This window comes from Drosophila gunungcola, chromosome 3R, assembly GCF_025200985.1.
Source record: "Drosophila gunungcola strain Sukarami chromosome 3R, Dgunungcola_SK_2, whole genome shotgun sequence".
Classification (NCBI taxonomy): Eukaryota; Metazoa; Arthropoda; class Insecta; order Diptera; family Drosophilidae; genus Drosophila; species Drosophila gunungcola.
In genome coordinates, this window is record NC_069139.1 from 11014730 (window position 1) to 11029857 (window position 15128).

At 44.6% G+C, this 15128-nt stretch overlaps 2 protein-coding genes across 10 annotated transcripts in view; one reads left to right on the plus strand and one right to left on the minus strand.

Moving 5' to 3' along the window:
- Window positions 1-9: 9 nt before the first annotated feature.
- On the minus strand, window positions 10-14997 carry LOC128253334 (uncharacterized). Of its 9 annotated transcripts, none has more exons than XM_052981701.1 (9): window positions 14341-14374; window positions 10398-11684; window positions 4231-4354; window positions 4006-4095; window positions 2670-3420; window positions 1300-1407; window positions 943-1205; window positions 375-597; window positions 10-312 (listed from the first exon to the last, which is right to left on the minus strand). In XM_052981701.1, the coding sequence occupies exons 2-9, from the start codon at window positions 11482-11484 to the stop codon at window positions 112-114; spliced, it is 2847 nt and encodes a 948-aa protein (XP_052837661.1). In that variant the 5' UTR covers window positions 11485-11684; window positions 14341-14374; the 3' UTR covers window positions 10-111. The 9 variants fall into 9 exon arrangements, with proteins under 9 accessions (XP_052837661.1, XP_052837634.1, XP_052837644.1 ...); XM_052981674.1 differs by having other exon boundaries at window positions 10398-11687; window positions 14339-14372; XM_052981684.1 differs by having other exon boundaries at window positions 14321-14367.
- The window catches only part of LOC128253411 (trichoplein keratin filament-binding protein), a 29558-nt gene continuing 14619 nt past the window's right edge, over window positions 190-15128 (plus strand). Inside the window, exon 1 of the mRNA XM_052981791.1 lies at window positions 190-330. The gene's annotated coding sequence lies outside the window, so the exon portion shown is untranslated. The remainder of the gene's footprint in view (window positions 331-15128) is intronic.

Here is a 15128-nt window from a genome sequence, read left to right on the forward strand (position 1 = left end):
TTCCACCTCTAGATTTTCGTTTGTTTGTTTATTATTGTTGATGTTTATATTCTCGAAGCACACTCGAAAGAAAAGGAACGGAAACAGAAACAGAAAACAGGCTGCCAGGATTTAGAAGCCCAGATCGGCAATAACAGCGTCCAGTTCGTCCTGCAGATTGGTGGCCCGCGATCGCACCTGCACAATTTGATCCTGCAAATTGTCGACGTTCGCCTGGAGCAGCACATTGCACTTCTTCATCGCCGCGAACCGGCTCTCGTGCTTCTTCACCCGCGGCTCCACATTCGCCTTCTTCGCGGAGTTGGGCGAGTCCTGTAGGATAATTTACGGGTAAGTGGGCGGAATAACAGGGGAATTCCAACTTGTTAACTCACCTCCGGCTCGGACTCGCTGCCCGTCTCCGCCTCGCTGGCCTCCGAATCCGACTCCTCGGATTCATCGTCGGATTCCTCCTCCTCCTCGCTGGCATGCTCCTCCTCGGCCTCCTCCTCATCCTCGTCTTTCTCCTCGCCGTCCACATCGTCCTCGTCCAGCTTCATTGAGGCAGCCATCTTCTGCACCTCCTTCTCCAGCTTCTTGAACTTCTTGTTCTCCTCCCTGCAATTAAAAAAGGTTCCTATTTTAAACCTGGCTCAAACATAAAACATATGTGCTTCTCATGTTAAATTAACTTTAGAATTTTGAAAAAAAACCCTTGGCTGGATTAATTTATGTATATTGTTTAAAAAATTTAAATTACAAAGAATTTCTAGTTCTAGATCAACATCTTTTAAGTCAGAAGTTCGTTAAAAGATTGCCTTCAGATATTACATTAATTTAAGAATACTAAATTCCTTGGAAAGCTTAATTTTTCAGTAGGATTTTCTCCTAAATGTTTAGAAATAGCCTGTGTTATTAGAACTTATAACTATAGTTTTTAAGCCTCTTAAATCCCAAACTCACTTGAGGATCACATGGTTCTTCTTCATGGCCTGCTTGAGGGCATCCTTCTCCTTCTTGGCCGCCTCCTCCTTGACCTTAAGCTTGGTGAGCTTGCTGCGCAGGACCTTCAACTCCTTGCCCGAGCGTCGCTCCCTGCGCTCCACCTTCTTCTCCTCCGGCTCATCGGGATCACTTTCGCTGACCTCGGGCTCCAGTTCCGGTGAGCTGTCCCTTCCGAAGTTGGCATCGCTGGGTCGTCGCGAACCGTCCAGGGATCCACCACCCTGGGAACGCAGTTGATCCAGATGGAAGAACAGGAGAATTGGGGGTACAGAGATCGGATTAGTGAGGGCATCCTCTGACGGAACCTGGCTTTACCTGGTGCCGTGCTGCATGGTAGTGGTCGTAGTGGAAGCAATCGTCGTAGTCGTCGTCGTCGTAAGCAAAGCAATTACTAATGTGCGGTCTGTTAGTGCTTGGTGTCCCCTTTGCAAGAGAGCGTGTTAATCGGTTAGTTGCTGCGGAGTCGGCTGCGGAGTGCAAGAGCAAAGCTTCCAGGGGCGGAGGATGGGAGACCGGACGTGTCCTGAACGGGTCATATATCCGCTTGGGTCTGGGTGGGATCGGGAAGAGGGACTCTGGCATGCAGCATGCAACCGGCATTCGGAGATTGAGGCTTTCTGCATACGATTTCTTTGGGTCTTTATATGTATATATATGTTAACATGTTTATATATTATATGTATCATAGCTAAACTGTTGGACAGGACATACTAATTTGAAAAGTAAACATTTAATATTCAGACAAGTGAGTATTTACTTTACCAAACATTCTCGACACCAAATACTCACAAAAACTTGGTAATAATAAACTTTTGACGTTTTTTCGTCTGCAAAGTTTATTTTGTTATGGATAAAATTGTGTTGAAGCCAACCAAAAGCATAATTAAGGAACGAAGAATGTAAAACCAGACTCACTGTTGCACATATTGTAAATATATGGCTTCCAAAATATAACAAAAATGTGCAAATAAGTTAGGGCCACTTTTGAATTTGATTATTATTTTTGGTTCAATTATTTTGTTTTTTTTTTTTGGCAGACTTGATATTATTATTCCCAGAGCATCGTGTGCAAAGCAAACCGTCGTTAAGCAGGAGTTGTTTGCATTTAAAGGGGAGTTTCTAGGAGAGCTTCTGTGTAATCCAATCCCAGACCCATACAAGATTTGTGTCAAGTGTTGTCAGCTGATCTGTTTCTCTGACTACAGTGGCTACTAGGGATAACTAACGAGGGGTCTAGGGTAAAGGCTACTAATGGCGATGGCTTCGTTAACTGCTCCCATCTATTTGCCGCCCTCAGCGGACGCAGCGAGGCGACGCCGTTGAGACTAAAAACAAGAAAGCAAAACTAGCTTCGGGGTCCGATGCTTGGAGAGTAATTGTTTATACTATGGATAACGCTAGAGGTAAAACAGTAGGAGTATATAGAACTCTATAGCCTTGTCCTATCGCAATTTAGGAAATTGAGAACGGAAAACTTGACAAAAATTAAGTACAGTACGGGAATAATTAATATATAACATATTACAATTTAAACCATTGCTATTCCTTGGAGGAATATATAAAAGAAACGGAAACGAAAACGAACCCGAACCCGAACCCGAACCCAAATCCTATTCTCAACTGACAACACTTTGAGCGAAATCCCGCCATTATAACTCCGAACCCAGTCACGAAATCCGACTAACCTGTAGAGCCGCCGCTAATTTGCGCTCGAGCAGCTGAATCTGGCGGCGCTGCTCCTCGATCTCTGTCTTGGCCTCCACCAGCAGCTCGCTGGTGCTCTGGTAGTTCTTTTCCACCTCCTTGGACGATTTGCGCGCATCCTCCACCTCGCGTTTCAGGGAGTTCACGTAGGTCTGTTCGGCGGTGGGCGTGGGATCCATGGTGGCCACAATCACATTGGATCCGTACTCGAGGTTCTTCTCGCGCGATTTCTCGCGCTCCAGTTCGGTTTCCAGGGTTCGAATCTTGGCCAGCAGCTTCTTGTTCTCGCGCTCCTGGGCCTCCCGGTTGCGCAGCTCCAGGGCGAGCATCTGCTTGGTGCTCTGCAGGTCGTCGCGGATCTTGTCAATGTCGTCCAGCTCGTCGGGACTCTCCTCGTCGATGGACATGGCCGAAACGATGCTGGGCCGGGATCCTCCGGCTCCCAGGGCAGTGGCACTGCCCGGACCGAGGGCATGGCTGCTGGGCGCCTCGCTCAGCATGTTGACCTTCGACTGCGACTTCTGCAGCTGCTCCTCGATGGTCATTTGGCGGCGGAACTTGCGCAGTCCGTCCAGCACCGGCTTGCTGCGATCGTTGGTCTTGGTCGGCTTCAGCTTGATGCCGCCCTGGATCTGCTTGAGCAGCTTGTTGTGCGAGTTGCCCTTCTCCGTCTCGTAGATGAACTTGTCGTCCACCTTTGTCATCGACTTGCACGTCAGGACGGGCTGAGATCTGTGAAGAGTGCATATTTAGTGCATGTTTGATGAATAACATGAAAATGGCACAAGGGAAAGACACTCCACTAAATAATAATAATAGTATTGTAGTTGCATAACTTGAACAACAGAGAAGTTATACTTTGGTTTCATTTATTATTCCGATTGTTCCTATGGGACCTATATAATAGAGTAGACTTATATTGTACCTGAAATAGTTAAAATCTCTTGTGAAAGTTTTATCTACATATTGAAACTGAGAGACTAGCTTGCGTGGAAACGGAAACACGGACATGACTAGTAATGCTGATCAAGAATATATTATGTATACTTTATAGGGTCGAAAATGTCTCCTTCTGTACGTTCCATACTTTTCACTTGAATTATAATTCTCTATGTTAGGGTGAAGAAAATTGCATCTAAATTGTAAACCAATTTATTTGGAATTATTTAACCATCCACACACAAAGTGCCGTATTCACCATAAATTGTTTTAAGACTTTACCGCTGTGGCTTTAAATTTCTGGGGCCTTAATACCTTTTTCAATTATTGCGAGTGTTTCAATCGGTAATTACTGCGCAGCATGCGGATACCACTCACCTATCGTTGCAGGCCACATGGCGCAGCTTTTTGCCGCTCTCCACCTCCTTCATCATCTCGGACCAGTCCGGACGCCTTCGGGGTCGTGTCCTGCGAATCGATGCGGATCGGAATTATAGTCATCCTGCGCCTCGAAAGGGAAAGCTATCCGCATAGCGGATGTATTGGGCTGGAGGGGGACGGGGTTCAGGGGTCAGGGGTCAGGGTGTCAGGTGCTCCACTCACCTCAGCTTCTCGAGAGTGTCCTTTTGGTTGCTGGAGAGCACTCTTTTCTCGCCAGGGGCCAGGGGCGGGGGTGGCGGTGGCGGGGCCTTGGGCACCAACGAGGGCAGCGGCGGCGGGGCGGGAACTGCAACAACAAAACACGGAATGCACCCAAGTGGGTGGCGGTTATTCTCTGGCTGGCGGTGGGGCACTCGTTGGGTGGTGCAAGTGGGGCCGAGGTTCGGGCATCGTTGGGCATTAGTGCAAATCGCCGGGCGCTGCGTGCACTCGCGGTTATTAAATATAATTTTAATTTAATGAGTTTGCAATTTGTGTCAGTTGTTTGTTGTTCTTTTGGCTCCCGCGGGGTTTTTAAGTCCACCCGCCGGAGGGTTGGCCACCCCAGCATTTAGTTGTGCCTTGCGGGCAAAGTTGCTCCATACATATCAATACAGGGTAAAGAGAAAGTATGGGCGGTACACTCAAAGCTCAAATTGTTATTATCTGTTTTTAAAATTTCGAATATAGTAGGATACCCACTTTTTTCCCAATGAAATGTGGGATATAAGTAAATTGTTCAACATATTTGCTACTACTGATTTTGTTATTCACCGACTCATAATGTTTAACAAAAACTTCATTCATATTAAAAGCCCAATTCTTAATTTAATTTAAATAGATCAGGAGAATAGTGTGATTAGTTAGTTTATCTAAAGTTTCGCATTGTGTAGGCGTAGCTGGGGGCAGGCAGCCCAGACACATGGCTGTCGCTGTCGGAAGTTGCAGCAGAGATTGAAAAGTTAGTGCCTGCCTCCGCTACGGTTTCGTCCTCGTCCTCGGCCTTGTCCTGAAACCTGGACCTGGCTTTGATGGTGTTTTATTGCCTTAACACCATTCAATTCGGCCGACTGGGGGCGGACAGTGGTGGCGCCAAGGGGGTGGCACAAAACTTTGATTGCATTTTTTACTTTGTCGGGTTTTGCTCGACTGGCTGCCCTGCCCCACTCAATAGCATGGGTTTTAAGTTAGTTTAAACTCTTTTAGCTGGGTCCCTTTTCCGCCTTCACTTCACTTCACTTCACTTTGCTTCTTAGTCGTGTTCGTCTTGGTGTTCTGTTAACAAGGCCAATTAGGATTGGCAGTGTGTTCGAGACCCCTTGCAGCCAGCTGTTTCTAATAAATTTCCGCTTAAATTGTTGGCCTAACAATCTACACTTGGCCTGGCGATTCTCTTCTCGTCCCTTCTCCTTAAACCAACATTAAGCAACTCGAGGTCATCTTTCCTCCTTGGCCTCGTAATAAACAATTGAAAAAGTTGAAAATTTTCAATTTTTATTCAGACTCCCACACAGTCATATATAAACATGATTTTCTTTTTAATTTTTTAACGATTTCTTTTGCGTTTCTTATGCTTTTCTGCCTTGTGCTTTCTGCTTGTTGTTAAAAAAGTGTAAAAGTCAAACAACAAAGGGAAGAGGAAAACAATGAAGGCACCACCAAGTGATGAAAAGCTGACAAATCTGTTAATTAGCTTTGTTTGAGTGAATCCCTGGCTGACAGGGGGAGGGAATTGGGTGGTGTTTTGGGCGGGTGTGGGTGGTTGTCGGAGTGGGTGTGCCACCAAGGCCACCCCAGGCTTTATCCTTTGTCTGAGCTCCAGTTCAGTCTACCTTCTCCGCTTTCGGTTTTTCGGTTTCTCGGTTGCGCCTGGCTGGATCTGCACTTAATCTTTAAGTGGTTGGCTGCCTTTTGCGGTGCATTAGTATCCGAAACACCTCCCGAAAACCCCTCCACCTGATAAAGCGAGAGGTGGGTAACTAAAAAAAGAGGGAGCGGTAATGAAACTAATCCGAACTCGTGTTACTTTACTGAACGAATTCAGGGCAAACGAGCAACTTGATTATTGTCTAGAGCTGCTACACCTCCTGCTACTGATCCTGCTCATGAATTTTCCCCAAACCTTTCACGTCTGCATGTTAATGAACTGCTTCTGGAAGCTCTGATTAAAATACGTGGTCAACTTTTGGACAGCCAATTGAGGACGCATTTAGTGAGTTTCGCTTAATTCGGTTTAGTAATTTATGGACAAAAGAGCTCCCTTTAACCACTGAGTTCCACCCACCTCCTCGTCGCCCCCTGGCAGTTATCCTAAATCAGTGCCAAACAAAAGTGGAGGCGAGCAAGAAACAAAAGAAAGCAAAACAACATCAGGCGATGAAGAAACAAGGAAGGGTGCGGTGCCGGGCAGATAAAAGTCTTCATTCATTCATGTCGACAAAATTATTTCTTATTTAAATAAAAAGCAAGCACTGCCAGCGGTGGCGAGTTGGGGGATTGGGGGCTCGGAGCTCCGAGATGATGCTACCCACTTAATATACCGCAAAGCCCGCACTTACGACGTCGCAGAATGAATAGCGGGGTATGTAAACATAAATTTTGCGAGCTCACTCTGGCTGTTGTGGCACCCTCCTTGTGAAAACCCCCTCCTATTCCTGGCTCATTGTGTTATCATCAGCAGAATATTCTATGCATGCACAAATGTTGCCGTTGTCATTGAATCAACCCGGAGTATGGAGTGCCGGGTCTTCAAAAACCGGGAAACCCAGTGAAAATGGAGTGGGAAAAGGGAACTGCTGCTACTGTAACTGGGTAACTGGTACTGGTAACTGGTACTGTCAACTGGGGAGTGGAGTCCTGGACATGGACGGCTGCCTGCCTCCCGATGAGTGACTTCCCAGCTTCGAGGCTCCGCTCATTCATTGTCTGCCGGGGCATGATGAAGCACCGCTCAGCCAGCCCATATATTTCATGGCGGAGAGTGGTAGGGAGTCGTTCCCTCGATGCTCCTCCGTATGATAAGCGTTTCTGACTTGGCCAGAACTGAGTGCGAAGGGGCTAACAAGGATTAGATGGGGATTTGTGCAACTATTTTGAACCATATTAGATCGTAAATTTAGCTTTCATTTCACAGTGAATTTAATTTCGGAAGTGGATTTTAATTTCAGTTATTGTATGCTACTATTTTGTTGTGGCTTTTTCACTTTTCATAATTTAGGGGGTTATAGCTACAGGATCCGGATTTGTCTTAAACAAAAGTTTACTTCAAATATCAGCTTTTCAAACTACAGTTATATTTATTCTGTTTGCTTTAAACGGTTTTAATAATTCTCTTTTACTTATTGGAAAATTGTTCAACCCAAGAAATAAACACTTTTTCCATTTTCTTAATTAGTTATCAAAATGTAGTCAAAACTGCTTTGTTTACTGATTTTTTTTTGCCGTTTTCGCTTGAAAGTAACCCTCATTTAAATATCCCTATGCCTCAGGTGACATGTCTTAAGTCCAATTAGAAAATTTAATTTCAATTTGAATTCGCTCTGCCGTCGTTTGGGGGACATTAATCCAATTATGCAGTCAACCATTTCATTGTCGCCCAGTATAATTATGGCCAACAGCTATTGGCCAATATTCGCTAAGAAGTATGTGTGTGAGAAAACTTTGAACAATTTCCTTTACGTCATTTTGACCACGCTATTTCTAAATTTGAAATACCCTAATCATCTTTAATGCTTGGCTGGGTGGGACGCACACAAAGAGCCAGAACGAAAATCACCCTCACCTATTGAAAGTCGACATTTCTAATGACGGGCAGATTCAAGTCTGCACCACCACCCAAAACCCCACCCATCGCTTGACCCTGGGAAACCACGCGAAGAATGGAGCTAAGGAAACGAAAGAAGGCGAAGAATTTCAAAAAAAAAAAAAAAATTGGGCGCAGCCGTTACATGTCTCGCATCTACACACGCATACATAGAGATGAGGCTCATTTAAATAAAAGAAAATATTTTTGTCCTGCCGCTTTTTGTCTTTTGAGGACAGACATTCCAGCCGCCTAACAGGGGAACTTGTGGCCAGCGCCGTCTTTTATTTCGTTTTGTTTTTTAGTGGCGGATATTTGAATATAAATGGCGCATTTAGTAAGACTCTATCAAGCTCGTTCCCATATATCTTTGGCAACTTTCGCTTGGTCCTTATCCGCCCCTCAACCTTCGGAAGATTCACTTCCAATTCGAGTCCGAGTTGGCCTTTTATCATTCGATAGTTGTGAGTTTTTTTTTTTTTTTTTTGGAGGAAAGAGAAACTTGAGAGACTTGGGACTCCTTACCATTCCTCATCTGGCTTTAAAACATTCCATTTTATGTTGTAGTTTTGACAGAATGAGCAATAATCATGAATTTTGTCTTAGACCATAAAAAAACTCCGTTCCACTCAGGACCCTCCCTCTCAGGACTTCACCCCAAACACATTAAATAAATGTTTCGCCTTTTTTTCCTCGTGGCCTTCTTTCTCGGCTGCTCCCCTTTTGTTTTTTGTGTGCTTGATAGGGTGACAGCTTTGAAAAGGACAAACGTTGCCCTGTTTTATTTTTGGCGGACATCGTTTTTTGGTCATTTTATTTAGTGACCTCTTTGGCCAGTCTCCGCCTCTTCGATCCTTTTGTTTGTCGGTCAAGATTAGGAGGCATTTGCGGGCACGTTATTGCCCACTGATTAGGACGGAGACAAAGGCAAGTTAACTGCCTCACACGTAGCCTTTTTGATCACCCTACCCCGCCCGCCCATTTTCCCAGGTCCTAACGAGCTTTTCACTTCATTTTAGTTGCCTGGCCCAGGGGTAAAACCCGAGGCTTGGCCCACGGGCGGCATTCTGCAATTCAATTTTGAGGCCAGGTGACAGCATGCTTATGCAACGTTTGGTTTCTTTGTTTTTTGAAAGCCTTGCTTCTACCACTTTACCACCAATTGAGCCCAGCCTCGCGGCGGGAAAGTCCATTACAAAATTACAACCTCCTCAAGTTGAGTGTGTGGCAATAAATACGGAATTAGAGAACATTTGCTACGGCATACCTTTGTGTTGTTTGCCCTTTTGATGGGGGGGCCGGTTGGATCCTCCCCGGAAAACGAGATGAAAACCCAAATAAAACCCACTCGCAACTGCAGGCAGGCAGGAAAACACTTTGCGCCTCTTTCGGCTCAATGCACAACACTCACTAAAATTTAATAAATAAAAAATGATATTTATATTGCTTTATAGCCTTGTTTTTCCCACTGTTCCTCTGTTCAGCGCCCGTTGTTCACGTCCCTTGTCTGTGTGCGCTTTGTGGTTTTTGTTTGGGCAAAACATTTTGATGAAATATTTTTTACACACTCACTTAAAGTATATAAAATCGCATATTCCTATATGAATATGTGCCTGCTGCATACAGACTTTTGCAATTTCTATATTTTCCTGCGCTTTTATAAATGAGCAGACAGCGTTGGTGTGAGCGACAGGTAACAGACATTGATGGCCTCGTGAAGGTTTATTTATTGGTCGAAATTAAAAGGTGCCGGATATCGGCTTTACCTCATAGTTCTATAAACGACAATGATATCTTGCACACGTAGCTAAATTTATTTCTAAGAATTTGAGTCGGGCTTTAAATCGAAATTTATTTGGAGAATATGAAATTCAACCGCTAACAGGCGTATGAGTGACGTATTGCAACTTTAATATGAAAATGCTTTTGGCAATCAACGGGTTGCTTACTTGTTATTTAATATTTCTGGCAATTCAAATAAGTGTGTATAACGGCATTTAATAAATAAATAAGTTAACTAACAAGGTATTACGATTATATTCAAGGTTATATCAAAATAAACACTCATACGGCCCGTAAACCGATTACGGTTGATGTTTCTGCAAACATTACGCTTACGAAGATTATTCAACAAAAATACATTGTCTGTGACACATATAATCTCTTGAAAAATCCTCACGTTCCCATCCCCAATGATTCTTTTTTTTTTTGTGCACACATCGCTCATACGCCATGGTGACGCATTATTTGCTTTGTTTGCTGCGCTCCCAGTGGCCCTGTCTTTTGGCCAGGGCCGACGAAAATCGCAAAGGCGAAATGTGAAAAAATATAGCATATATGTTATATCGCCACAGTTTTCCCCAACGTAATAATAAAATTTCTTGTTAGACATTAGACATTAAAGAAGCAGGGGCCAAAATTTACAGCGCTTGTTGAGTCGATCCATTCGCAGAGGTTAATCGGGTTAATCCAGTCGGGCATCGGGTTAGGTTCCATCACTGGAGCTGGCTCCGGAGCGGATCGAATCGGATCGGATCGGACAACTTACCACACTTGATGCTCGGCTCGCGTTTTATGGACGCTTTGCGCAGGGTCTTGGTCGTGAACTCGGGCTTGGGCTCCTCTTTCGGCTCCTTGAGGAGCTCATCGATCTTGGGTACCTTCTTGAGCACGGGCCGGATTTTGGCCAGGTCATCGGTGCTCTTGCTGGGCAGCGGCTTCTCCTCCCGCTTGACGTGTCGCAGCTTGGGCTTCTCCAACTTGAAGCGGCGCCGCTTGTCGCGTTCCTCCTCCGTTTCGCCCTCCTCGACCTCGTCGTCGTCCTCGGTGGCCATCTTCTTCAAGGACTTGTCCCGCTTGACCACCACGCTGCGTAACTTGGGTTTCTCCATGGTAAAACGTTGGCTTAACTCACTTTCCGGTTCCGGCTTCTTGTTGACCGTGGTGGGGCGCAGTTGGGCCGCCTTCTTCACGTGCTCGGGCACCTTCTCGTCTACGGTGGTGTCCTCTTCCTCTTCCTCCTCGCTCTCCTCCTCGGACTCGCTCTCCTCCTCGCTTTCCTCCTCCTCCTCCTCGGACTCGGTTTCCTCTTCAGTCTCCTCCTCCTCACCGCTCTCCTCTTCTTCGGAGGAGGATTCGGGTGGTGGTGTCGGCTCCTTCTTCTTTTTGAGTGCCGAAGTGGTGGCCGTAGGCTTTTTGGAGCTCACGTTGGGCGCCACTTTTTTGACTGGCTCTGGCGCTTTTTTGGTGCTTACAGGTTCCGGAGTCTTCTTAGTCGCTGTAGTGGTTGTGGCCAGAGAAGATTTCTTCACAGGCTCCGCAGCCTTTTTGGCTGGCTCTGCCACCTTCTTGGTCGGTTCAGGAGTCGAGGTTATTTTCTTAGCGGCTGCAGTGGTGGTTGCAGCAGCGGCTTTTGGCTTCGTCGCTGTGGACTTTTCTCCATTTTCCTTGGTCGCCGGAGTGGCGGCCGTTGTCGTCGCTGTTTTCTTGGCCCAGGGTGTGGTGCTGGGCTTTGTGGTGCTGGTGGTGGCAGTGGTGCCGCCATCGTCCTTCACCCATGGCGGACGGAATGTGGTGCGTCCGCCGGGCGCACTGCTGGCACTGCTTGTCCCCGCACGGGGTGTCACAAACGGCATTTCGTCGCTGCTAGAACTGCTTGCTGCGGTCTTCTGGACTTTTCTGTGCTAAATCCTCTGGTGTTTGTTTTTTTTTCCCTGGTGTGATTGCTATTGTTAAATTCTCCAGGGCCCGATGTCGTCGCCCGTCTATTCGCACACTCTTTTTAAATAATTTGCCGTGAATTCTTTGCTTGTTCTTTTCGTTTTTGCTGGCGTTGCTGCTGATGAAAACACAAAACTTTGCACATTAGCACCGTCGAGGGAAGTTGTCCGAAAAAGTTCTTTCATTCAGATTTTTCCGTTTATTTTTCTATTTTTTTTTTTTGTCTTGCTTCGCCCTGATATTTTTTTTGTTAACGCGTATTTATTTTCAAATAGATTTTTATGTATTTTTTCTGCGCGAATTTGTTGCTGGGAATTTTATTCGTGGTCCGCTGCCGACGATGAGCAACAGCTGTTTGAGATATTTTCAATCCGATTCAATTCATGTATATTTGGGTATGTTTCATTTTCAATGTTATTTTTAACTGAATGCGCTCATTAGCTTTGCTAGCTGTTGGTGATGTTTGTTTTGCTAATTCTACTGAGAATGTAGGCCTTTGTGTCACAGTCATGGACAGGGACATCCATGGAAGTATGGATATCGAATGGTGTAGATATAGGAATTTAGAGAGGATTCGGGGCGGTCGGTGACGCAGATGGGGAAAATGCATCAACAAATCCTAACTGAGTGGGATGCTTTTGCAGGCAACAAAAACAGCTACAGTTGAGGTCAAAAGTCTACCACGAAAAAGAGTAATCAACAAAATTTACCAAGGTTGTTTATCTTTAGTTGTTTAGATTTATCATTCATTTCTTGTTTTTTTTATAATTTATGGATTATTGATTAACAACCGAAGAAACAAAATTGCAAATCTAAAAGCGGGCATGCATGAAAGCATTGCTTTTTGAACGTTTAAATATAAGTAAATGTAAATATTCACATTCATGCCCATTGATTTTCTTTTCAATATTTAAAACTTGTCTACAAACATATTGTACCATTTGGTTATCTGCTGAAAAAATTTATTTATTGTAGCAATGTCTTAGTTCTCAATTTTATGATAATTATTTACGGCGCAGTCTGTATGTACATATGAAAGCATAATGATCTTAATTCACAGAACATGTAAAAAAAATATTGCAACTTTGATTGCAAAAGTTGAAGGAAAGGAAACTTTGGCAACTTTTGGTGACCACTACTGTTTTGACCACAACTGTGACTCGCAAATGTCCAGCTAAACGGCTGCGTATGTGTGTTGCGTCCGTCCGTACATATGCATGCACTCCAATAAACAGAGCAAACAACAACAACAACAACAACAACAGCAGCAGGAGCGGAGAGTACGGGAATAGAGCAACAAAAACAATAACAGAAACGATTTGCTCTGCCACTGGCTGCGATATGTAAAAGGCGAAAATATTTAATTTTAGGTTCTTTGTGCCGTCGAGAGTGGAAAAAAGTGAAGAAAAAAAAAAAAGAAAGAGACAGGCGGCGAGAGAGAGCCGCCCAAGTGGGAGATACAAAACGGAACCAAATCGAAAGAATAAAAGGAAACATATCTCTGGCGCTTTCGTCTTTTGCCTTTTTTTCCCTATCCATTTTGTTCTGTTTTTATTGTTGCTTTTGTTTTTATTCAACTGGCTCGTTTCACAAAGTAGACAGCAAAACGTACACAAAACTGGCTGTATGGAGAAAAAAAGGCCAAAAACTGGGGGACTCGAGGGGCCAGAATGAAATCCAAATTCGTTTCATTCCATTGCCATTCCATGGCTGGTCCAAAAACTCGACCCCCCTCACCCTCGCCTCCATTTCCTCCCATATTCATTTCAATTCCTCCCATTCGGGACGTTTGCAAATTTTTTGGACAGAACGACGAACACTTTCTCGGTCTTTCCTGCATGGAGGCGTTAATTAAACATGACATGCAAATAAAAATTATACTTAGATTTACAGTCGGACATCTTTGGTAACAAACTTCGTGTCTTATTTTCGAAAACAATGTTGCTTTCAAGGCTTTCTAATCAGCTTTCGCTTACAACTACATCTGTAGTGAAATTTTTAAGGAATGTGAAAAGGTTTTTTTTTTAAAATAAATTTTGTTATTCTTTCAGTTTAACAACCTTTTTTTACTTGGTACTAACAAAACTATAACTGGACATCAAACTTCCAAATGTCAGACGTTTTATCTTTTAAATCAACAAGAAAATAAACTGTGGCAGCGAAGTAAGACTGTGTTCCAAGAATTGCAGACGATGTCAGAACAGAGCAAAATTGAGGCAAAAAAAAATGAAATTTCAATTAAAATTGTTAACGAGACTGGCTAATTCGACTCGAAAGTTGTGCGGAATCGTGTTTGGAATGGCAACCAACGGCTAATTCCTGGCCATATTTCATCCTAAGATTGCCTGTCAACAGAAGTGTTTAAAAATATCGTCCGGGATATTTTGGGAACAGCCCATTCATAACGCCCCTCCAGAGAGATTTATTAGATCGATTGGCCAGTGACAAGAGCTGAGCGAAGCGATTTCGCAAGTTCTGCGCATTTCACCGCCCAAATGTACACAAATATGCGGCGGTGCTGTATTTTTGGATATTTCACGGATTTCACGGATTTTTCGAATTTTTATTATGTGTATTAATTGGTTCATTCGCTCGCTGCAGTTTGCGTTGCACATTCGCGTCGTTGTGCTATATATTGTACACTATATATATTTGTACTGTATGTGTATGTGTTGCTGGTTGGGTCAGACACCCGCACACTACCACAACCGCAAACACCACAGATACACACACACACACACACACACACACCCCGGCACGGACACTGACACAAAGAGTGAATTTTCAGCAGCGGAGGCAGCAGCGCCTATGACGGCGTTTCAAAAACTGAATTCATACATTTTCCAACGGCACGGCAATGCCAGAAAATTTTGAAAATTTTCACACTCTCTCTCCGAGTATCGCTCTCGTGGGATTTCGCTCATTATCCGCTTTTTGGGGGGAGAGCTTGAAATGAAGTGAAATGAAAATTTTGTTGACCGACACAGAGGAATATTTTTAGCATCTTTTTCGATTTTCGGCACGGCGGATGGGTGATGGGAGATGGGTGATACAGCGAATCCGATTGACCTTATGGCAGGTGCAGTTCAATGGAATTATTAATAACCAGCTATGTGGCCCACTTCAAGGATACAGGGCCCCCCCCCTCCCAAGCGCCCTCGTCGTCCGCTCATTAGGCGGCTCTTATCAGACTCTCCACACTGAATGGCCTACAATTACGCAAGTTTCTCGAGCGGCGTGGGCGTCGCAGCCAATTTCAGGGGGAGTGGGTGGTGGGACGTCTTACCCTGTGATAAAAACCACTCGTCTAGAAAGTCCAAACCCATTAGTGCTTCTGTGCGATGGTCTGTCCTGTCCCAATGCGTTACTTCTCTCCGCTTGGCTTTCAATATTTACATTGTCTACTAAGTGGTTGCTTTCCGTTTCACTCAATTTTGGCTGACATTTCTAGGGAGCGGTGCAATCGATCGATCAAACGGTCAGTGCGTGGCTATATTTTTAGTGCTGTTGATCGCATATCGATCGGACTAGGGATAGACTAATTGTGGGTTCTGATAAG

Coding starts and splice junctions, on each gene's coding strand:
- LOC128253334 (XM_052981701.1), bottom strand. CDS start 11,484: ATGCCGTTTGTGACACCCCGTGCGGGGACAAGCAGTGCCAGCAGTGCG. Junction 1,408..2,669: donor AATTAGCGGCGGCTCTACAG/GTTAGTCGGATT, acceptor TCTCTTGCAAAG/GGGACACCAAGCACTAACAG. Junction 313..374: donor GCAGCGAGTCCGAGCCGGAG/GTGAGTTAACAA, acceptor ATTATCCTACAG/GACTCGCCCAACTCCGCGAA.